Source organism: Mustela nigripes, chromosome 8, assembly GCF_022355385.1.
Source record: "Mustela nigripes isolate SB6536 chromosome 8, MUSNIG.SB6536, whole genome shotgun sequence".
NCBI lineage: Eukaryota > Metazoa > Chordata > Mammalia > Carnivora > Mustelidae > Mustela > Mustela nigripes.
The window spans coordinates 42,636,473-42,659,816 of NC_081564.1; the positions used below are offsets into that span (position 1 = coordinate 42,636,473).

At 37.6% G+C, this 23,344-nt stretch overlaps 1 protein-coding gene across 1 annotated transcript in view; it reads left to right on the top strand.

Annotated features, from left to right (window-relative positions):
- Positions 1 to 23,344, top strand: part of GREB1L (GREB1 like retinoic acid receptor coactivator) — a 273,695-nt gene that overhangs the window by 123,298 nt on the left and 127,053 nt on the right. The window contains exons 4-6 of the mRNA XM_059409323.1: positions 32 to 139; positions 16,223 to 16,382; positions 16,592 to 16,789. Coding sequence (XP_059265306.1) covers positions 16,226 to 16,382; positions 16,592 to 16,789 — 355 coding nt within the window. The 5' untranslated portion in view covers positions 32 to 139; positions 16,223 to 16,225. The remainder of the gene's footprint in view (positions 1 to 31; positions 140 to 16,222; positions 16,383 to 16,591; positions 16,790 to 23,344) is intronic.

Below are 23,344 nucleotides of genomic sequence, written 5' to 3' on the forward strand. Positions count from 1 at the left end.
TATATACTTTTATTTTTTTATGTTTTTGCAGGTGCACAAAAGCTTTAAACAAGTGAAATCTAGACAACAGGCTCCCTGAAGTGTTGACAGCCCAACTTAATCATGACCGTGATTCAAAAATGTTAATAAATAAACCAAGGTATTGTACAGTTATAATACCCACTCCCCCCCCGCATTTTTCAAGATCATTTGTTTTAGGAAGTTATAGTTAGAATTTAAATACAACTACTATATTTGGTTCCTAAACTAATTAAGCAGATATTTCTATGAGCTCTTCTTCTATTTCCTCCCCTCTGCTTTCTCTCCCCTCCCCCATCTTTCCACCAGAAAGGGAAAAAAAGAAAAAAGAAAAAAAAACCAACCTTATTCAGCATTAAGTTTTTGCTTATTCAGTATTGCTGAATAATTTTTTTTTTGGCAACAGCCTTTGTATTATATTTCCTGTACACCTAAGTCAAGACAATAAGAATTTAGATTTTGATTCCCCATTGTTGACTGTGGTTTTTATCTTTCAAATTGTTTAATAAGAGAGAAATCTAGATTATTGGCCTCTGCAAAAAAACAACAACAACACACACACAAAAAAACCCAAACCATATTTAGTGTCTGTATAAAAATATCAATCATATGATACTACCTTGAGGTGTGTATTTTAAAAGATTTACGAAAGGGTTTTTTTTTTTCTATTTTTGTGAGGCTTTTAGTTTAGAATATAATCCTTCCCCCCCCCCCCGACATCAAAGAAAATTTAAAATTTGCTTAGAATTAAAGATTGGGGACTGCTGTTTTATGGAATTATTGTTCAGTCTGGCATAGCTCGGGACTGCATGTCTCCTTTTGGATGTTACAACGCGTTTGAGTAGCATGGCATTTCCATGAGAAGCCAAAGATCTTTTTTTCCCCCTGAATTCTTTTGAGGCCAAACAGAACAAGAGGGTCATTACCACTTTGGCATGGTCCCTGTTTGTGCCTTGGTGATCATGCACACCCTGGAACCTAGTGTTGGCTTAACATTCGGGCCTGGAACATCTGGAAAATGATCAGAGAGGGAGTGGAGGAGACAGAAGAGCGGAGAACGGTTGCGTTTTGTTACACCAGGTGCTAGGAGTTAGCAACATCCCCTGTTTGATATGGGAGGCAAATTCTGTGGCCCAGGAGTTAGGCTTCAACAATTGAAGAGGTCAAAGGACAGCTGAGTGGGGTCAGTGAGACACCATGGGGTGTATTTTGTTACTTAGTAAAAGGAGCAGCCTCCTAAAACCTTAAAGGATTCTCTTGAAAATCTGTGTTGTGAAAAGGTTTTATGAGTCTCATGGCAAAAACTCCTGATTTATCTAAGGAATGCTTGCTTTTGTCTAATGGAAGGATAATCCTTACCAAATGTTGGCAACGACTATAAGAGTCAATATAGGTCTGAAAGAACAGTGAGGGTTTGAAGTGTACTTTGCTTTCCAAAATGTTTATCATTTTAATGTTTGTCTCTCAGTGAAGAATCTTGCACTGTTGAATTACCACCCTTTTCTTTCCTCAGAGCCAAAAGTGGGGGGTGGGGGAGAGACTGGTAAGGAGCGAACCTGCATTAATTTAAAGATTATTCTAACAAGCTTTTGACTGACCCACAAACAGGATATTACGAACCTTTAAAAACACCAAAGCATGTTAACTCTGCAAAGTTACCTTAGAATTTATTTTAATGTATAAAGGGAATAAATGGCACATGAAATATAATGTTTCCAGATTCCAGAGAGGTTTTAAAAATTTAGTTGTATTTCACAGAAGTGGGTATCAGTTGATAAATAACCATAAACACATTCTCCCTAAATGTGTTTCTTGTACATTTTATAGTAGGAAGAAGAAAATCAATGCCAGGGTCAAGAATAGAGAATAAGAAAAGCAGGTATAATAATTGTTCTCTTTGAAGGGAAATGGAAGAGGGGGTGGGGGACAGGATCTGTCTGTTGCGGGAGCTGTCTTTACCAGAGCCCATGACCTCAAGGTACCACTTCCATGATTATGGATACCTTTGAAACGTATTGGCCACCTGGCAGATAGGTAGTAAAGGGGGACTGTTAGAGGAGTTTGGCAGTATTTTGATGTTCCAGTTTATTCCCTCCATATGTGTATAAATACATAGAGAATATATATTACTATATATACAGTAGCGGGAAAAGACGAAATGATGACTAGTTTATAATAGGCTTTGTTAAGCATTTTCTTACTAATTTGTAAATTTATAGTATTTGTGAATTACACTTATGTATGATTTTTTTTCAAGCTCTTAATAATCATTCATTTTAAAGCAACTTATACATAAATGTAAGACTCAGCATGCGTGCGTGTGTTCAGTGTCCATGTTCTCAAGGTTAAAGTGCCTTTCAACAACTAATTTAGAAACCTAAGTGTAGTGACTGATAATTGCCTAGAGAAAACCCACAGCTGTTAAAGTAGCATTGAAATTGTGGCAAAACTGACAAATACAATTAGCAATGTTAATAAGATAAGAAGATGGAAAGACAGAGGCAGATGAGAGTGGACGATGAAGGTAGCAGGAGGAGAAAATCCATGTAAGAACACGGTGTTCACTTGCTTTGGATTTGCAGCACTTTTTCCTCTAAGCAACGTCCTTTTACTTCTTTCTGAATTACCAGCAGAATGTATATTTTGCAAGTTAAAAAATTCAGATATATTTTTTCAGTCCCTAAGTCTCTTCTAGTTTTGAAAGAACATAGCTGGTTGGTAGTGGTCATGTCTAGGGAAAACAGTCAGATTTTGCTGATTCTAAGGCATAATTTTATCTTTGGTGCTTTTTAAAAGGTGAATTTAAATGTACTTCTATTTTACCGTAATTATGAGTGGGAATTTCTTTACCCCACTTTGCACCCTTAAAATTCTTATTGGTCATCTAAATACATTACATAGGAGACCACAGCAAGCCCAGTTTCTGGATCCAAGGACCCAATATTGCCAGAACAAAACAAAAAAAACAAAAAGCCTGCAGAAGCCTTCAATGTATGATTACCAATTATATTTATCTGGTTAATGTTTATAACTCACTTTTCCAGACAACTTTTTGGGAAAACTAAGTGGGGATCGGAAATAAGAGAATTAGGTGAGTGTTGGTATGAAAAAGATTTCATCATCTGTGCCCTTCCCATTATACTTTTTAAAGCATCCTGTGAAATTTGGAAAATTATTGTAGTTATCTTTTGAAATTCTACTCTGCATTTGGAAAATTGGTTTTTTGCCTCTGGTGTTTTATGCAGATTTGAATAATTGCTGTGATAAATCCCTACAAGTTTGTTCTCTGAAACTGGAGAAACTCTGAACTCTTGAGTGTGGCAGTCTTGATGGATGCGGTAAACCACACTTTGGAAGCATTTCTGGTTATTTAATGTTTTCTGTTCTGGATTATTGACTCTTCTCCCTGTTGAAAAATTGGTCTCTAGTGACATGGTCGAGGTCACACGTTGCCTATTATTGTTTTGCTTCTTTGATCTTACACAGGGATTGCCTCTGGTAATTATACTAGTTCCAGAGAGTCCTGATGAGATGTGTTTATTTTACAGAAGAATTTCTGGTATTTCAAGGAGGAAAGTAAAGATTTCCAGTAGTAACATGTACCTCTTTGTTGCAAAGAAAAAATAGTATTGTACTTTATCTTTTAATTATGACACTCTTTAATAATTATTATGAACGTAGTTGACGTATTTCAGTAATTATTTCCATAACAATTTAAGACTAATTGCATAGCCATAAGTATATTCATAGAAACGGTTAATTTTAGAATAAACTTAGTAGGGCTGGGTTTTTATTTCAGTACCTAAAATACTTCTGGCTTCAGAAATTGTCAAAAAAGATTCAATGGGATTTAAATGTACAGAACTATTAAAAGAGGTTGGACATTTTGTCTTAAATCTATTTGCATTTTCTAAAGATTTTCAGCAAAAAGGATGAATAAAAAATAATACAGTTTTGTTTTGAATGCATGATTAGCTTTGTGCTTTTTTGGAATGTGCATGGTAAGAGATAATATCTCTTTAAATTCATTTAATGTATAATTAGATAAGACACACAAAAAGCTTAATGTATTCATTATTTTTCTTTTATGCATTCTAGTTTTAAACAAAATATTTCCCCTCACAGTCTAATGAAGGAGTCAGACACTAGAATCAACTAAATAGACTCAGGTGCAACAAATGTCAATTTCAAAGAACAAATGAAATGCAAAAAGAGCACAAAAGAGAGAGAATTGTGAACATATTCTTGTTTTTTAAAAATACATGCTTGTGGGTTCCTGGGTGGCTCAGTCAGTTAATCATCTGCCTTTGGTTCAGGACGTGATCCCGGGGTTCTGGGATCAAGTCTCACATCAGGATCCTTGCTCAGTAGGGAGCCTGCTTCTCCCTCTGCCTCAGCCTGTCACTCCCCCTGCTTGTGTGCTCTCTCTCATTCTCTCTCTCTCTGTGTCAAATAAATAAATAAAATTGAATATATATATTATATGTATATACGCTTGCTTTTAATTTTGGATTATAGACTGGGAACTTGCCAGAACCATGTTTGATTTCCATTATCACTCTCATCAGTGAATTTTTTAAAAAGATTTTATTTATTCAACTGAGAGAGAGAGCACAAGCAGGAGCAGGGGAGCAGAAGGCAAAGTGAGAAGGAGGCTCCCCACTGAGCAGGGAGCCCAGTGTGGGACTTGATCCCAGGACTCTGGGATCATGACCTAAGCCAAAGGCAGATGCTTTGATTGATTGAGCCACACAGGTGCACCAGTGAATATTTTTAATAGAGAAAAGATGTGTGAGCAGTAACACTATGTAACAAGTAATTTTTTCTTCTTTTTTTTTTTCTTGTTTCAAGTTCACATTTAAATTCTAGTTAGTTAACGTATACTGTAATATTGGTTTTAGGAGTAGAATTAAGTGATTCATTGCTATAAGTAATTTTCTTATACAAAGAATCTGATAACTATGAGGGACAACAATGATTTGTATATGTGACTGTAAAATTTCTTAATAAAAAAAATCATATATAGTACCAAATAGCAGCTTTTGGAACTTGTACATTGATGGCCATTTGTTCCTAGAACAATGCCCCAGAATCTATTGTAATGCCTAATACATACAAGGGGAAATGTGCATCTTACTTTCCTTAGTATCTTTAATGTAACACAATGCTTTAAAAAAAACAAAACAAAACAACAACAACAAAAAACTATTACTACTTTTTTTTTTTAAGATTTTATTTATTTATTTTGAGAGTGAAAGAGAAAGAGAGAGATTGAGCGTTCGCACACATATGAGTCAGGGCAGGGACAGAGGGAGAGAGAGACTCTAAAGCAGATGCCACCTTGCATGTGGAGCCCAAAGTAGGGCTCCATCTCAGGACCATGAGATCGTGAACTGAGCCAAAATCAAGCGTCAGAAATTTAACCGACTGAGCCACCCAAGAGGCCCTATTACTACTCCTTTTTTCACATTTATTCTGTGCCAGGCACTATTCTAAAAATGTTGTATATGCATTAAATCTTATGTATTCTTATAAAAATCTATGATATTGGCTGTATTACCCTATTTTACAGATGAGAGACTGAGTAACTTGCCTAATATCATATGGGTCATAGGTATAGGATTTGAAATAAAGTCATCTGACTCTATAGCCTCTGTGCTTACCCACTTCAACTGTAGGATTTCTATAAATGTTCCTTGGCGGGATAGATAACGTAAAGTTTGGAGAGTAAGTAACAATATCTATAGAGTAAAGGGTGACAGAAAATTGAAAATGACATGAGGTTGTCTTTTTTAGTATTATGTCTGGCACACAGACAATATATTGGGCCTTAGCAATAAAACCCTCAAACCAAAACCAACTATATACACACACCACAAACAGAATGTATCATCTTCATGCTCACCCTGTTTCTACATCAAATAGCATGTCTTAGTGGGGGAAAAAAACAATGACTTTTTCGTCTAAACTTAAATCCTAGTTCCAAATTTATTTTTTTAAGGATTTTATTTATTTACTTGAAAGAGAGAGCACAAGCAGAGAGAGTAGTGGGCAGAGAGAGAGAGGGAGAGGGAGAAGCAGGCTGTCCACATCAGGCAGGGAGCCTGATGCAGGACTCGATTCCAAGAAGCTGGGATCATGACCTGAGCTGAAGGCAGACGTTTAATCCATTGAGTCACTTAGGTGTCCCCTTAGTTCCAAATTTACAAACCAGATAGCCCTGGCTTGTTGCAGAAACTAGATCAATTGCTCTCTCTACCTGTCCCTATTCTGAGCTTGCTTGTTTCTTTACTTGTTTCTCCATCTTATAAATGGAAGTTAGCTGTGGGGATGTGGCTCTATTCAAATCAGCAGAAATACTTCCTATTGTCTCTAATGGGGAGGCTCATTGGTGTCTCATTGCTTTACTATTATTGATGCTAAATTGTAGCTGGGGATTCAGGAGATGTCAGCCTGATCCCTGTATTATAAAGCTCCCCCACCTATTATCCTTACCTAAATGAATTTTGCATTAAGCATTGCAAACTGGTAATTTTCTAATTCTGTCATTCTTTTCCCATTTATTAGCTGAAAATCTTTATTAAAAGTATTAAAACTCTAAATAACCAGGACTGTTTGGTTCCTCTGAAGTACAGGAAGAGCAAAATAAGTATTTCCCTCTTCCCTTTCCTTTTAGCAGCATTCAAGTAGATGCTTTGGGGGGTTTTTGGTTTTTGTTTTGTTTTCCAAGTTCTCTCTTTTTTCCTTGAGTAGCAAAATTAATTTGTGAGTTTTCGTATTTTAGATATGCCTCACTGCATTGCATTTTTTCTTTTATTTCGTCTTTGGCCTATGGGAACATGTCATATTGACTCATGTCTTTTGACATGATCCATTACCCACTGATAGCTTCTTTGCTCTCTCTTCAAGTGTATTTCCTGCCCCAGACCTGGAATTGGCTGTAATTTCAAGGAGCTTTGATTCTTTTTTTTTTTTTTAAGATTTTATTTATTTATTTGACAGAGAGAAATCACAAGTAGATGGAGAGGCAGGCAGAGAGAGAGAGAGAGAGGGAAGCAGGCCCTCCTGAGGAGAGAGCGCGATGCGGGACTCGATCCCATGACCCTGAGATCATGACCTGAGCCGAAGGCAGCGGCTTAACCCACTGAGTCACCCAGGCGCCCAGCTTTGATTCTTTTTAGTGGGGAATGGCAGTAGAAAACCACAATCAGGGTACTAAGAAGTGCTTATTGTTATTGAATTGTCATTGCCTCTCAGACTTTTCAGTAGACAGTGCTTGGAAATACAAATCTGAAATATTTTTAAAATGAATTATTACTTTAAAAATATATATCTCTGTGTATCTTCTCCATAGCCAATCTTGCTGTTAAAACTAGACTAACCCTGAAGTAGTACCTGAGATTTTATTTTAGCATGTACACGATTTTTTTTTTCATCGGTATTTTCCTTATTCTTTCTTGTCAGTAACTGATCCTTTTTTCCCTATATATTTTAAAGTTAATGTTTATCTTCTCCAGATGGTTGGTATTAAAAGTCAACTTTTAGGGGTGCCCGTGTGGCTCAGGAGGCTGGGCGTCTGACTCTTAATTTTGACTCAGGCCATAATGTCAGGGTTGTGAGAGCAAGCCCTGTGTCGGGCTCTGCACTGGGCATGTAGCCTGCTTGGGATTTTCTCTCTCCCTCTCCCTCTGCTCCTCCTTACTCCCTCTTCCTCTCTAAATAGATAAATAAGTAAAAGTCAACTTTTTTTTTAAGATTTTATTTATTTATTTGACAGAGATCACAAGTAGTCAGAGAGGCAGGCAGAGAGAGAGAGAGGGAGAGGGAAGCAGGCTCCCCGCTGAGCAGAGAGTCCGATGTGGGGCTCAATCCCAGGACCCTGGGATCATGACCTGAGCTGAAGGCAGAGGCTTTAACCCACTGAGCCACCCAAGCACCCCAACTTTTTTTTTTTTTTTAAGATTCCACTTATTTATTTGACACAGAGAGAGAGACAGTGAGAGAGGGAATACAAGCAAGGGGAGTGGGAGAGGGAGAATCAGGCTTCCCAGTGAGCAGAGAGCCCAATGCAGGGCTCGATCCCAGAATCCTGGGATCATGACCTGAGCTGAAGACAGATGAGGCACCCAGGTGCCCAGAAAGTCAGTGTTTACAAATAGCCCAAGTGTAGCACCTTGAAAATATTTATTCTTGGTCAAAAGAGGAACTTGTTGAAGGAGATGGTTGGGCCAATACACGTATATCATAACTTGGGGGAAATAGTTTAGAGTAATTATGGTAGAAAATAGTAGTAGAAACTCCTAATCTTGATGAGAGGTTCGCAGTCTAAGCACTGGAATGAATTGTGTTCTCCCTGGAATCTGGAAGCACCAGGAAAGGGTGGAGGGATGTTCATCTGGCAAATCTAGTTGTTAAAGTAATAAGCCCATGTTTCACACTGCTTGTTCAAGGATAGTCAGGTTGGGATTAGCTCACTCATTATATGATATTTTCCTTTGCTGTAATACTGCTCACTACCTTAAAAATTGGAAAATAGAAAAAAAAAAAAGATAGTTTATTTATTTATTTATTTATTAAAGAAGGCTCTGTGGAATGAGGAACATAAGTTCAGGTCCCTGAGATCAAGAGTCATGTTCTACCAACTGAGCCAGCCAGGTGCACTGAAAAAAGGATAGTTTAAAAACAATACAACATTAATAGGTAAACATTAACACATTATTATGTATACTTCCCAGTATTTTTTCTGCTTGTAACAACATTATCTTTACAAGAAAAATTGTGTTTTGAAATTTCCAGTAAATTCATATAATATTATTGTCAGAAATTTCTTTTTTTTTTACTTCTACCTACTTAGATTAAGTGGTCTGCCAAAGATGAAAGACGGAAACAGAAATGGGATTGTGTTACTTTTTCAAAAGTAATAGATTGGGCCATATCTCAAATCTATTACTTTAACTGGTATAAGAAAAAAAATCAAGGAAGATACACTCTCAAGTTCATCCTTTCTTTTTATCATTTGGAGTTTTAGGAAACTTTCTCTTGTCCTTAACAGAAAATAAAAACCTTTTCAGACAGAGGGAAAATATTGGAGGAAACTAAGTTATATAAACATTCCTAACATTTTAGGGAGTTGATAAGACTATTTTTGATTTCTCGACTTGCCACATAATGGATTAATGAAACATGACTGAGTCTTCCAATGTTGGAAGCAATGGGTAGAAAAGGGTATGAAGAAGAGAGTTCTCAAAATCAGGGGACATGCAGTTCATCCATCAGGTGCTTTGGAGTTCAAGGGCGTCCCATGCTTTCTCCCCTATATGTGGGTATTTAGTTATTATTTGTTAAATAAGTTACCCTTTGTTTATCTCTCCCTTTCATCTAATACACTGAGATTTATTGAGGGGAGGGGTAATTTTATTTTATTTTGACTTTTTAAAATTGTTGCTTGGCTTTGTGCCTATTAGCCACATGTCTTAAGCTAAAACTCCTTTTAAGTCTTGTCTTGCAGCCATGACATATAGAGACAAGGACAGATCAGCAAACATAGAAATCTATGGGTTGTTTTGGTTTAGTTTGGTTTGGTGTGATTTGGTTTGGCTTGGCAATTTAGTAATAGTATTTTACAGAGTATCCATTTACCCAATTAGGTTGCTATTGTAGGGGTTTAAACAGCTGGATAGTCTCGGTGATTAAGATAGCCTAAGAGAGCTGTTGCTATAGCCAAACTGGTTAGATTCTACTCCTGTCTTTGCCATCTCCTTTTTCTTTCCCCTTGGGCAAGTTCCTTAAATTCTCTAGGCCTCAGCTCTCTTAAAAATGAGGACAATAGAGTACTTACCTGACAGTTAGCAAGCTCTCCATGTTACTAGTATTCTAATTGTCCAAAGAAGAATGTCTCCTCTCCCGTTTCTTTTTTTTTTTCCTTTCCCATTTCTTGACAATGACAAGACCACCACCACCACCAGTAATAATATTAATGATAGCAGCAACTGAGTAGCGTATCACCTGCCTGTTAGGTGCCTACTATTGTGACACATTCTTCACACATAACATAAAGTTAATATTTGAAAAATAAGAATATGTATTCTGAAATCTTATCTAATGCTTCATTTTTTTAAAGATTTTATTTATTTATTTGACAGAGAGAGAGATCACAAGTAAGCAGAGAGGCAGGCAGGGGGGTGGGGAACAGGCTCCCCACTGAGCAGAGAGCTGGATGCGGGGCTCGATCCCAGGACCCTGGGATCAGGACCTGAGCCGAAGGCAGAGGCTTTAACCCCCTGAGCCACCCAAGCACCTCTAATGCTTCATTTTTTTAAAAAGATCCTATTTATTTATTTGAGAAAGAGAGGATGAGAAAGAGCACGGACAGTGAGGAGGGGCAGAGGGAGAGGGAGAAGGTGTCTCCCTGCTGAGCAGGGAGCCTGACGTTGGGCTTGATTCTGGGACCCTGAGATCATCACCTAAGCTGAAGGCAGATGCTTAACCAACTGAGCCAACCAGGTGCCCCTTATCTAATGCTTTAATTGTAAAAGTCTTTAGGGAGCAAGTTAAAGGAAAATTTTCTTCCTCTGTCCTGTGTACTTTGTAACTACTAAAAGAGTAAATTACTGTATTAATGATACAGTAACTATTAGCCATGAAACACTTGACAAAAGGAAATAAAAACGTTACAGATCAAGTAGTTTCCCCCAAATTGTATTGCTTGTCCTTTCCTCTTTCAACAGAAAAAGGAGTATTTAGAAGAGGCCATGGAGCCATTAGCAGGTGCTTATTTCCCAAGCTACCCTTTTCCTTACTTCTTCAGTCTTTGTTCCCAAAGCCACCAGTGATGGAAGCTGACTGTTCTACTCCATCCCTTTTATTTTTCTGTAGAAAAGGAGAAGGCTAGAGCATAAAGATCCCAGACCACAATGGTGTGGTGGTTTGTATGTGATCCTACTTGCATTTTGAGCAATTAATTAGTGGTGCATGGGGCAGTTAAGAGTCCGACTCTTGATTTCAGCTCAGTTCATGATGTCAGGGTGGTGAGGTCATGCCCCGCATCAGGCTCCATGCTGCTGAATGTGGAGCCTGCTTAAGATTCTCTCTCTCCCTCTGCCACTCCCACCCCTTTCTCTCAAAACGAATTATGGGGGGGGGGGGACACTGGGGTGGCCCAGTTAGGCATCTGCCCTCAGCTTGGGTCATGATCTCCAGGTCCTGGAATGGAGCCTCACATCGGGCTCCCTGCTCAGCAGGGACCCTGATTCTCCCTTTCTCTCTGTGTGCTCTCTCGCTCTCTCTCAAATAAATAAATAAAATCTTTAAGAAGGAAAAAAAGAAAACAAAGGTGCCTGGGTGGCTCAGTCAGTTAAGTGGCTGCCTTTGGCTCAGGTCATGATCCCAAGTCCTAGGATCCAGCTCTCCACCGAGCTCCTTTCTCATGGGGAAACTGTTTTTCTCCTGCCTGTCCTTCCCTCTGCTTTTGCTCTCTCTCGCTCTATGTCAAATAAATAAATAAAAATCTTAAAAAAAAAAAAAAACATTAGTGGGGCAAAAGGAGCCCATATTATATACCATGTCTTTCTTAGAGATTTCTTTAATGTCACAAGAGTGTCTATTAGCATCTCAGAGGTCTGTAGTCCTTAATGTAAGCCAGATACATAAGTTATGAATATATATATAGAAATTGCAACTTTGCTTTCTTATTGTGTTTGATTCAACAACTGATTCTGAAAATTCTGAAAAGTAGTTCTCTGTTTTCTGACCTGAAGTTGAATTTATTCACAGTGATTTTCAGTGGCATAACATTTTCAGATGACATAACAATGTCATCTTAGGCACTGGGAGATCTTTGAGATTCACAGGAAAGGAAGGCTGGTGGTCTAGGTGGATAATGCCAACAGTTTCAGTGACCCTAGGGGTGACTGGGTGGCTCATTCATTAAGTGTCTGCCTTCGGCTCAGGTCATGATCTCAGGGTCTTGGGATTGAGCCCCACATGGGGCTCCCTGCTCAGCAGGAAACCTGCTTCTCCCTCTTCCACTCCTCTAGTTTGTGTTCCCTCTCTCGCTATGTTTCTCTCTATCAAATAAATAAATAAAATCTTAAATAAGTAAAATATTATAGCATATGATATTAAGAATACACTAAAAAGGCTTCTTCCTTGAACTTCACCTTTCTTTTGGTAGCATTGAACTGGAAATTGGGTAGCATTGAACTTGAACTAGTAAAGGGAAGAACTCCATACTAAGCACTAAAAAAGTCCAGGGTCAGTTTTGGGGCACCTGGGTGGCTCAGTGGGTTAAAGATTCTGCCTTCGGCTCAGGTCATAGAATTGACCTATCTCAGGGTCCTGGAATTGAACCCCATGCCTGGCTTTCTGCTCAGCAGGGAGCCTGCTTCCCCTTCTCTCTCTGTGCCTGCCTCTCTGCCTACTTGTGATCTCTGTCAAATAAATAAATAGAATCTTCTTTTAAAAAAAAAGAAGTCGTCTACGGTCAGTTTTATAATTCTTCATATTATCATTATCATTTAAAAAAATACCGTTATGTTTTCATTTAGAATGATTAGTCACTTTCTTTTATTCTTCAAATTGTTTCATGGGTACTTACCTTTGTTTCCCTCTGAATATTGCTAATGCTCTTGTCAGATTATGAATATCTTCTATATGGTGAAACTTGATCACCCATTTTTATGTTGTTTTAGTATTTTTATTCAGCACAATATTTATTTGCCCTGCACATACGTATTTGTTATATTGCTCCTTAAGCGAGAAATCTAAGAGATGAGATTACGTAGTTCTCCATGTACAACTGGGCACTTCTTTATTAAACTAAAAAGATCTCTTAGAGAATATAGTTCTCAAGGTTTTCAATGACAAAAGGAAGATAACTTGTTAAGCAGGTAATAGTTAAGAAGAGGCAAGATTTCCAGGCATTTGGTGCTCTGGAGAAAGACTAAAGGTCCGTCTTTGAAGTTATTCCATTGTTTTCCACTGTTAAGAGATCCCATGGTTGAGTGTGCTGGTAGTGTTCTCCCTTCTGCAAAGAAGAAAGGTGAAATAGGTCTTGAAATTTTGACTTACACATATAAAGTGGTGACACAGCCTATTTCTCCTGCAACCCCACCCTGTTTTGGTCCCGTGTGGCTCTACTGAAAAATTTATTGTTTTTGAGCTTTAGAAAATTTAAATTGTTTATGTTTGTACTAATGGGGAGTCTTAGAAGCTTGGATAAGAACTTAGTATTTTAGGAGAACTTTATTTGACAGACCTTGTTGATTCTTCTTCCACTTATAATTTTAAGTATCATACATATACTTTCAGGTATGTACTTTTTATAAGAAAGAAAACTTGTAATTGAAAGAAACCTAGTAATTTATTTCTTTTAGTTTAATAGAGATACAATGGACATATAACATTTTATAAGTCTTAGGTGTACCATATAATGATTCGATTGGGGTATATGCTACAAAATGGTTACTACAATAAGTTAAGCATCGCCTCATATAATTACAAAATTTCTTTTCCTTATAAAAAGGAACATACTAATTTAAATACATGGCATTTAGTTTATTATTACCTACTTTGAGAAAGGTTTGCCAAAATACAATTCCAGGGGCTCCTGGGTGGCTCAGGGGGTTGAAACCTCTGCCTTTGGCTCAGATCATGATCCCAGGGTCCTGGGGGATTGAGTCGCGCATTGGGCTCTCTGCTCGGTGGGGAACCTGCTTCCCCCTCTCTCTGCCTGCCTCCCTGCCTACTTGTGATCTCTCTCTCTGTCAAATAAATAAATAAAATCCTTTTTAAAAAATTACTTACAAAATACATTTCCAGCTTTTCTTCCAAATCCTAAGTATCTCTAACAAAGCTTTGATAAACTCAGCTACTCTGATGGAAATGTCTGAATACTACTCACTGCTATAAGGAGTCATGTAAATGGCCTTCTTTGCTATGCAGAGGCAGATCAGAGCCCCCAAAATCTCCTATGGAGCTCATGCATATACGTGTGAGAAACCTGACTCTAAGTTTGTGCTGTGCATCACCCATTCTCTGCTGAGTCATCACTACTGGATCTTGGCTTCCTTTTCCTGCTGAGCCCAGGTACATGTTCAAAGTCCTTCTTAAAAAAAAAAAAAAAAAAAAATATATATATATATATATATGACAGAGAGAGAGAGAAACAGTGAGAGAGGGAGCACAAGCAGGGGGAATGAGAGAGGAAGAAGGAGGTGTCCTGCTGAACAGGGAGCCTGAAGTAGGCTCCATCCCAGGACCCTAGGATTATGATCTGAGTTGAAGGCTAAGCCACCCAGATACCCTCAAGGTCCTTCTTAATCAGTCCTGTAGGGACTAGCTCCAGAGACTCAATCAAAGTTGGACTTCCAGATGAAATTTAATACCTGTCCCTCTCCTTGATGGGATAAGTGGGACTAAAATATTCTCAAATTGCCTCTCTTTCTTTTTAAAATTTTTTAAAGTTTCATTTATGTAAGTAATCTCTACACTCAACATGGGACTTAAACTCACAGCCCTGAGATCAAGAGTTACACACTCTTCCAACTGAGCCAGCCAGGTGCCCCTCAAATTGCCTTTCTTGAAATGAGATTCATTCAAGTTGAACTTGTACTCTAAAAGTGCAGGATTTATCATCACACAACTAGATATTGAGTTCTGGTTCTGACCTTTATCAGCTGGGTGATAGCAAACAAATTACTTGGCATCTCTAAGTCTTAGTTTTTCATCTAGGAAATGAGAAGAGGCCCTACCTACTTCAGAATACTAAAGATTAAATAAAATAACTTTTATGAACTGTTCAGAGTACTGTCCATCTCAATGTCCCTCAAACTGTTAATCTTAAAATCCCCTTATACTCTTAAAAATTGAATTTTGCTTATGTGGATTATATTTATTAGAAATGAAGACAAAAATGCTTTTAAAGATTTTATTTATTTATCTGAGAGAGAAGGAGAGAGAGAACAAGTGGTGGAGAGGGGCAGAGGGAAAGAGAAAGAGTAAGAGGCAGACTCCCTGCTGAGGAGGGAGCCAGAGACAGGGCTCAATCCCAGGACCTGGAGACCTAGAGATCATGACCTGAGCTGAAGGCAGACACTTAACTAGCTGAGCCACCCACATGCCCCAAGACTAAGAAATATTTAAAACATATATTAACTTCAAAAATTAAAATAATAAACCCATTACATGACAACATAAAAAACACATTTTTTGTGAAAAAGAACTGTATTTTCCAAAAAATTTAGCAAGAAGCTTGGTCTGTCTGCTTCCACATTCAACCTCTTGGGTATCACACATCATGCAGCCTCTTGAAAATTCTGCTGTCTACGTATGAGAGGCTGAGAGTAAAAAAGGCAAATACTATCCCAGTAAAAAACTTGAAAAGAGTTTTGACTTCATGGACCCCAGAAAGGGTCTTGGTGACCTCAGACCACTACTTTGAGAATTGCTGGTGTAGCCAATAGTTAGCACTTCATGAATTGTAGTTATTATTGATATACATGGAGATTTTTGTAAATAGCAAGAACGGTATAAATATTCCTTATGAGAAGTAAGGACCATGACTTTAAAACTTCCTATATTATACTTTCCTAAAGGGTCCCAAATGAGATAACACTTTTTAAAAATAAACACTAATATACATGAATGAGTTCTCTGGGTTTAAAATGTTTAAATCTTTCTTTCAGGAATTTGTCAATTAAGTATATTATCATAAAGCTTTAATTTTTTCCCCCCAGAGAAGTGTCTCCCCCTACTGTATGTACCAGGATAAGAAGATTTTAGTAGAGAGAGAAGTAATTAGAGATTTACTCTAAAAGCACTGATAGTTGGTATAAGGTAATGGAAGTCCACTAGTTTTAAGGAGGAAGTGTGAGCCCCATTGTCATCATGTATGGCTTCACAATTGACAGGTCAATCTTGATTTACTGGTTGGAGAAACTTAAAGCATTTATTATTATTTGATTCTCAAAACAGTTCCTCCAAAGGGTCTTTTTGAAATGGGTTTGGATTATAAAGACCAAAAGCAAAAGTGGTGTAATTGATCCTCAATACAAATTTTCTTAAGAAGTATAAAGTTTATGTTTGAATCTTCACAAGATACATAGTATAGTTTATGTCTGCCTTTCGTGTACTTTGCAGATATAGTGTCCTCTAATTATATGAATTTTTTCCTTTCTTCCTCTTTCTCTTTGTGGGGGTGGTGTAGACCATGGGGAATTCATATGCTGGGCAACTGAAATCTGCTCAATTTGAGGAAGCTCTCCACAACTCCATAGAAGCGTCTCTCAGATGTAGTAGTGTGGTACCACGGCCAATTTTTTCCCAGCTGTACTTGGACCCTGACCAGCATCCTTTCTCATCTGCAGGTACGTTTCTCAATTCTGCACATTTCTAGACTCCTTTTAAAAGAAATGGAAATTCCAAATCTGGGGACCCCTGAACAACATTGATTAAATATTAGACATTGCTTGTCTTCTTGTCCTCTGATACCTTTCAGAACTATGAATTTTTCTTTTGGTAATTTTTCCATAAGCATCTTTTTATTAACTTAGCTGTGATTTATTTGCTTACCCAGATGTGAAACCCAAAGTGGAGGATCTGGATAAAGATTTGGTACACCGCTACACTCAAAATGGAAGCCTGGATTTTTCTAACAATCTAACAGTTAATGAAATGGAAGATGATGAAGATGATGAAGAAATGTCTGATTCAAATAGCCCACCAATTCCCTATTCACAAAAACCTGCCCCAGAAGGGTCTTGCACTACAGATGGTGGGTTTAATTTTTGTTTTTTTTTTTCTGATCCCTCTTTATTATCTGGCTAGTTTCCAATCATTGCATGTGGTGCTCAAGACTGGAAACCAGTAATTACAGAAAGGAATGAGGAATGATTATGCTCTCTCTGACATTATCTCCTGTGTTTCACCGCAGGTGTCTATAAGAAAGACAGGTATTATCATTCTATCTTCTAGATGAATAAAGTGAGATTCACAGCAGTTGAATGACTTCTCTGAGATGATATGTGGCAAAACAGGCCTAGGACCAGATCAGGATTTTTCCTGCAAGAATACTACTATCTTAGGAACTTTTAAAGTGTCTGTCTTCCTACTTTTTTAATCTTCCACCCTCAAAAACAATAATGGATTTATTAGATGTTTTATATTTACGTTTTCCATTTATTTTGAACAGTCATACAGTATAGTGTTATTTGTAGAGGATAAAAATGTACATATTTTGATAACTCCATTTTATTTATTTTGTTAACTTCCTCTTCCACTAAGGCTTCAACCACACTTTAAAAAGGAAATCCAAATATAAAATATTCTCGGTATTTCATTGTTTTGATGATGTCAGAACTTAAAGTGTACTCTCTTCCCTTTGTTCAGTGTATGCTGTTTCTGGCTATCCCAGCCTAATTAGTATGTGGATTCTACTCTCTCTATATTAGCCAGGGTTCTGGTTTTATAGCCAGACGGGCTTGCATATAAAATCACCTGGGGTGATTACAATGCATGCAAATCTTAGGAGTGAGGAGGTGGGAAAAGAGGGGTAAGATTCTGAGACATTCTCTCTACAAAGACTGATTGCAAATAAACTGGGATAAACTATAAACTCAAATGTGCAAATCCAGATAAACGAGTGTACACTGAAAGTTTATCTCTTTTTTTTCTTTCCTCTCTCTCCCTCCCTTCTCCTTTCTTCTCCTCTCCTCTCCTTTCTTTCATTTCCTTCTCAAAAGAATCTGGTAAACTGTAAAAAGTTCAAAACCCTTAGTTTTAGTAGCCTATCTACACCTGATTCACTACAAGTATGCTGGGCCTCCCTCTAGCACATCATTTTTTTATAAATTTTGTTCCACATGTGTTTGGTTTCTTTGGTCCAGACTTAATGTAATATATATCAATTTACTTATTATTGGTAATAGAGGCCTTTTCGCCTATATTTGTGTAGAAGGTGACCAGATTGGGATTCCACTTAGTTGTTTTATATCCATTTTTGTGACTTTTATTTAATCAGTCACGTCATACTTTACAGTTAACAACAAGACATTGAAATTGTGCTTAAAGGGTGCCTGGGTGGCTCAGTGGATTAAGCCACTGCCTTCGGCTCAGATCATGATCTTAGGGTTCTGGGATCGAGTCCCGCATCGGGCTGTCTGCTCAGCAGGGAGCCTGCTTCCCTTCCTCTCTCTCTGCCCGCTTCTCTGCCTGCTTGTGATCTCTCTCTGTCAAGTAAATAAATAAAATCTTTAAAAAAAAAAAAAGAAAGAAATTGTGCTTAAAAATATTGTTGGATTGTCACTGAGAATCTTGTTAAATGGAAGAATTAAATAGAATCAGAGTAAAAAGCTCTAGGAGAGAGTTTTGAAATATCAAATTTTATACCAGAAATGGGGGAGGGACTCTCTTGTTTTCCGTGTGCTCTGAATATGTTTTTATTTTTATTTTTTAAAGATTTTATTTATTTATTTATTTGACACACATAGAGAGAGAGAGAGAAATGGCAAGTAGGCAGAGAGGCAGGCAGGGAAAGAGGGGGAAGCAGGCTCCCCACTGAGCAGATAGTCCGATGCAGGGCTTGAGCCCAGAACCCTGAAATCATGGCCTGAGCCACCCAGGTGCCCCTCTGAATGTGTTTTTAGTTTGCCTTTTGGAGTGGTGACATTGGGTATTACTAACAATCAGGTGTGGAAAGCTGTTTAGTGCACACCAGGATATAAACACCACCTAACAGCAACAATTTCTTGAACTTTGAAATGTGAGAACACTATTCTTACCGTGTAGTGATTGTGTAAAGTGTAAGGGAAGGGTGATAGTTAATTTTAGAGAAGAAGGATAAGACCTGGAGGTGCAATTTTCCTGGGGGGTGGGGGATCTCCCCAAGCATAAATTCACATTCCAAGACAACTCGAAAACACTAGTCCTACACATAGATTCCTATACATCAGCTGCTTTGGTTTCTTATAATTAATTACATGTCCGTATTTTTCCCCTTTCAATTCACCGGAAGGTGGCCATTAAAAACAAAAGGCGTGGTTTATAATTTGATAGTTTAAATTTGTCCATTAGCTCTTTTAATTTGGCTCCGTCTAGGGTAGTTCCAAGAGCCCTCTCCCTCTAAGACAGAAGAGTCCTGATTTTTTTCTTATAGAAATGACAGTGAATTAGCACAATATTCTTAGCATACCACCTTCCCTTCCTGGGAAATCCTCTATTTACCTAAGACTTAAAGGAAGGGAAAGCTATTTTTAGAGGCAATTTAGATAAGCAGATACTTAATACCTGATGGGCTTCTAGGGGTTACCATTCTGATGTAAATTTCGGTTGCTAATTTCTTATGTAAATTATTGGAATAGTGTAGGTTCCCACCCTGCTGGGAGGCAGTTGATTGTCTAAAGAGGTGAAGGGCAACCAAATTTGAAGCCTCCAAATTCGGCTTCGATTACTTTAGTTTGTGTTGACAGCTGTTTCAGTAAACGTTCCCCTCCCCCCTGCTTAGATTACTCTGTAACCTTCAAGTTGGAGATAATTGGAGAATGCAAATCTGGTTCTGTGAAGTGAAAACCTTGGCTATTTTCTTAAGAAAATGCTGATGAAGTTTACAAAGAAGGACCCTCTACCATTATTCCTTTTCTTAATTAAAATAATTTGCTGCAAAGGCCTTGGGGTTAAGGCAGCATTTCAGTATTGCTTTTAAAAAATGAAGCTACTTAGGAGCAAGTTTGTCAAATGTTATTGGTGTGCACATCGGTAACTTATCTCTCTTTCCCTGCATATAGTAAACAGGCTTAGATCCTTCCTTAGGGCACTCTTCCCCAGGTCTTCCAGAAGCCTCTAAAAGAAAGATTCTGGCTTTTCTTTCAGGATTAGTCCAGGTGTGATTCAAAATTACCCTACAAGGGAGTAGTAAGGTGTCTTTTCATTTTGTTTGCAGCTTTACTTGAGATTGAATCATTGATCCTTATTACATTAGTATTCTGACATATTTCTAGAGACTGGAACTACCTACTACACAAAATATTTGGAACCTACAGACCTTAAAATATAATCACATTTCCTAGATTCTTAAGCTACCTGCTCTTCTTTACAGACACACACAGCTTATTTTCAATCTTAAAAAGAAACAAAACAAAACTGCTTATTGCTCTTTGCATAATGCTTTTTCTTAATTGGGGATCCAGTTAATGTATTTTGTATATAATTAGTTGATTTGAATCCCAAGAATGAGGGTTAGAAGAAACAGTTAAAAAACATCACAGAAAAGCTCAGACCCTTGCCGGGTGAGGTTATTCTCAGAATAATTACAAACTAGACTTAGAAACTTTTTCTTGATTTTGCAACTGTTTCTGGCCTTGGATTGATTTCTTGCTGACCTGTTACTGGATTCAGCCTTGCCTTCTCTTTCTCTCCTATTCTCTTTCCTCTTAATTGAATTGGCCGAGTGGCTTGTGTTGGTGAGTAACATGAAGGCAAAAAGATAAAAATGGGACGTTGTAAAAATAGACTTCATTTTTAAAGAACAGTTTTAGATTTAAAGAAAAGTTGAGAAAATAGGATAGGGTATATCCCTGCAGTTTCTCCCATTGTTGACATCTTTCATTATTACTAATTTTTAGAAAAGATTTTATTTATTTAGTTGAGTGAGAGAGAAAACTCCAGTAGGGGTGGGGTGGGGTGGGGTGGCATGGAGAGGCAGAGGATGAGGAATAAGCAGACTCCCCACGGAGCAAGGGAGCCTGAGGCGGGATTCAAACCCAGGACCCTGAGGTCATGACCTGAGCTCAAGGCAGATGCCTAAAGGACTGAGCCACCCAGGCGCCCCTATTATTAATTTTAATAATAACTAAAGTTCATAGTTTATTTGGGTTCTTTAGTTTTTACCAATATCTTTCTGTTCCAGAATCTCACAAGGATACTAACTTAGTTAGTCAACATGTCTCCTTAGGCTCCTCTGGGCTGTGACAGTTTCTCAGGCTTTCCTTGTTTCTGATGACCCTGACAGTTTTAGGAATTATTGGTAAGGTATATTGTAGGTGACCCTCTCCTAGAGTTTGTCTGAGGTTTTTCTCCTGATTAGGCTGGGGTTATGGGTTTGGGGAAAGAAGATCGCAAAGGGAAAGTGCCATTTTCATCACATTATGTCAAGGGTACATTTTGTCAACATGATTTATGGCTATTGATGTTGGCCTAGATCCCCTGGTGGGGGTAGTATTATCTCCATTCTTTCCCCCACTTTCCATACTGTGGGAGAAAGTCACGATGCTCAGCTCACAGTTAAGGAATGGGGAATTTGTTCCACCTTCTTGAGGATAGAGTATCGGCATAAGTTATTCAAAATTCTGCATGGGAATTAGTCTCTTTCTCCCAGCCCACTTATCAGTTTATTCAGTCATTTATATCATTATGCACTCATGGATATTTATTTTATGTTGAGTTATAATCCAATGCTACTTTACTTTGTTTCTCAAATTGTTCCAGTTTTGGACTTTGGAAGCACCTTCAGTTACTTCTTGTGCCCCTTTTACATACTCTCATCATTGTGCCTTTTTTTAAAAGCATAAAATAGGGTATTTTCTCTTTTCATTGTCATAAGCACCACGTAAATTTTTTTTAAGGAAGAAGTTAGTAGAAAAGACTCTTCTAGAATCCAGTCATTGTTTAGTCATTTTTACTTCCAACCTCTAGATGTCCTCATGTCATTAAGTGGGAAAACCCTGAAAGGCTGAATCACTGAAAACTATTTGTACTTCGTAATTTGAGCTGACTGTGTGTTTCTCTTTTTGCCACAGAAATCACTCTGAAGTCATCTTTCTTCTGTAGAAAATCCTGCTTTCTTCAGGTGTTCTCCACACTCTGTCCTCTTGACTGTATCTGTTAAGCCCAGAACCAAAATTGTATTTTCCCCCTTGATCTCCCTTTGCTGCAATGTATTGCTTTTAGAAATCTCATCAGAAAAACTGTGAGTTTTAAGGATTCATCAGCAAGTATGAGGTAGGTGGGTGCCAATAGATCATGGCTCTCAGGCAGGGGCTGGTGTGGAAAGTGCCGCTTGGATTCAACCTGCAAAACTGGGTAGTAGGACTCAGCGGGAGGGCTGTGGCGGGGGAGGAAAAAGGCAGTGAAGAAACAATAGGAAGGTCCTACTTCAGACCAAGGGAAGGTGAAACATTCGGAGTCAGAGAGATGTTAACGTCAATGATGAAGAGGCATCGATTTCGAGTCAGGATGGGTTTTAGTTCCATCTTTTCCAGTTGCAGAATATTTGAACTTGGACCATCTTCTTAACCTTTATGGGCCCTCATGTCCTTATTTACATACTAAATAGATTAGTGTTACCCAGTCTTGACTCACAAATTTCTTTTTATGGTAATATGCAGTTTTTTGAACTCCTTAGGAATTTAAAACCCAATTCTGTCACTACATGGGACATGATAAAGAACTGATTTTAAGTATAAAGTATTTATTTTAGACCAATATGTTAATATACTCTATGATCTTATTTATGCATATGAGAAAAAATTGTCTACATTTAATTATTCAGTAATTGTTTCTTAATTTATTCAAAATTGGTTTTGTAAGAAAAAATATATTTCATTGACAAATTCAAAAATGAAATATAAGTTTTTTGGGGGGGCTAAATGTATTTAAGTGTTTTCCAGCATCAAAAAAGAAAAAAAAGTCAAAAATCTACTTTTAATACCCATATTTTAGAATTTTTATATTTTAGGATTAAAAGGGTATATTAGTATATTTTTATAATTTTTACTCTATATGATGAAAAGGTTTCTGGCTGCTGCTTGCAGAATTTCTGCTACTGAAAAGGCTGCAGAATGAGGTTGGCTTTTCCCTCTTACATGAAGAGCCAAATTGGATTATGATAACTAAATTTTACCTTGACATTTTTTTTTGGTGTCCTAGAAACACATTGGTGAATTTCATATAATTTTATAATTTAATGAGTGGCGTTGGGATTGAATCTAATTTTCATTTCTAGCAAGAGCATCTTTAGACACATTTGTAAAATGACTGTTCTCATTTACACAATCAGTGCTCCCTGAGTTTCCCATCATTAACCAACAGTGTATTATAAGTATAAATTAAGCACCATATTAATACATATGACTGGTGATAAAAACAATTGTATGAAAATCAAAGTCACACACCGATATGGAGTTCAAACAAGTGAGTCCTGAGTTCATTTGGCAGGTGTCAGCTATCCCTACATGTGTAGCAGGGAAGGCCCTCAGAACATTGTTTTAAAAGTAGGATATTAGAATGATTATTTATTAGCTTTTAGAAATTGATAATGGTATCTATTGAGTTTGAC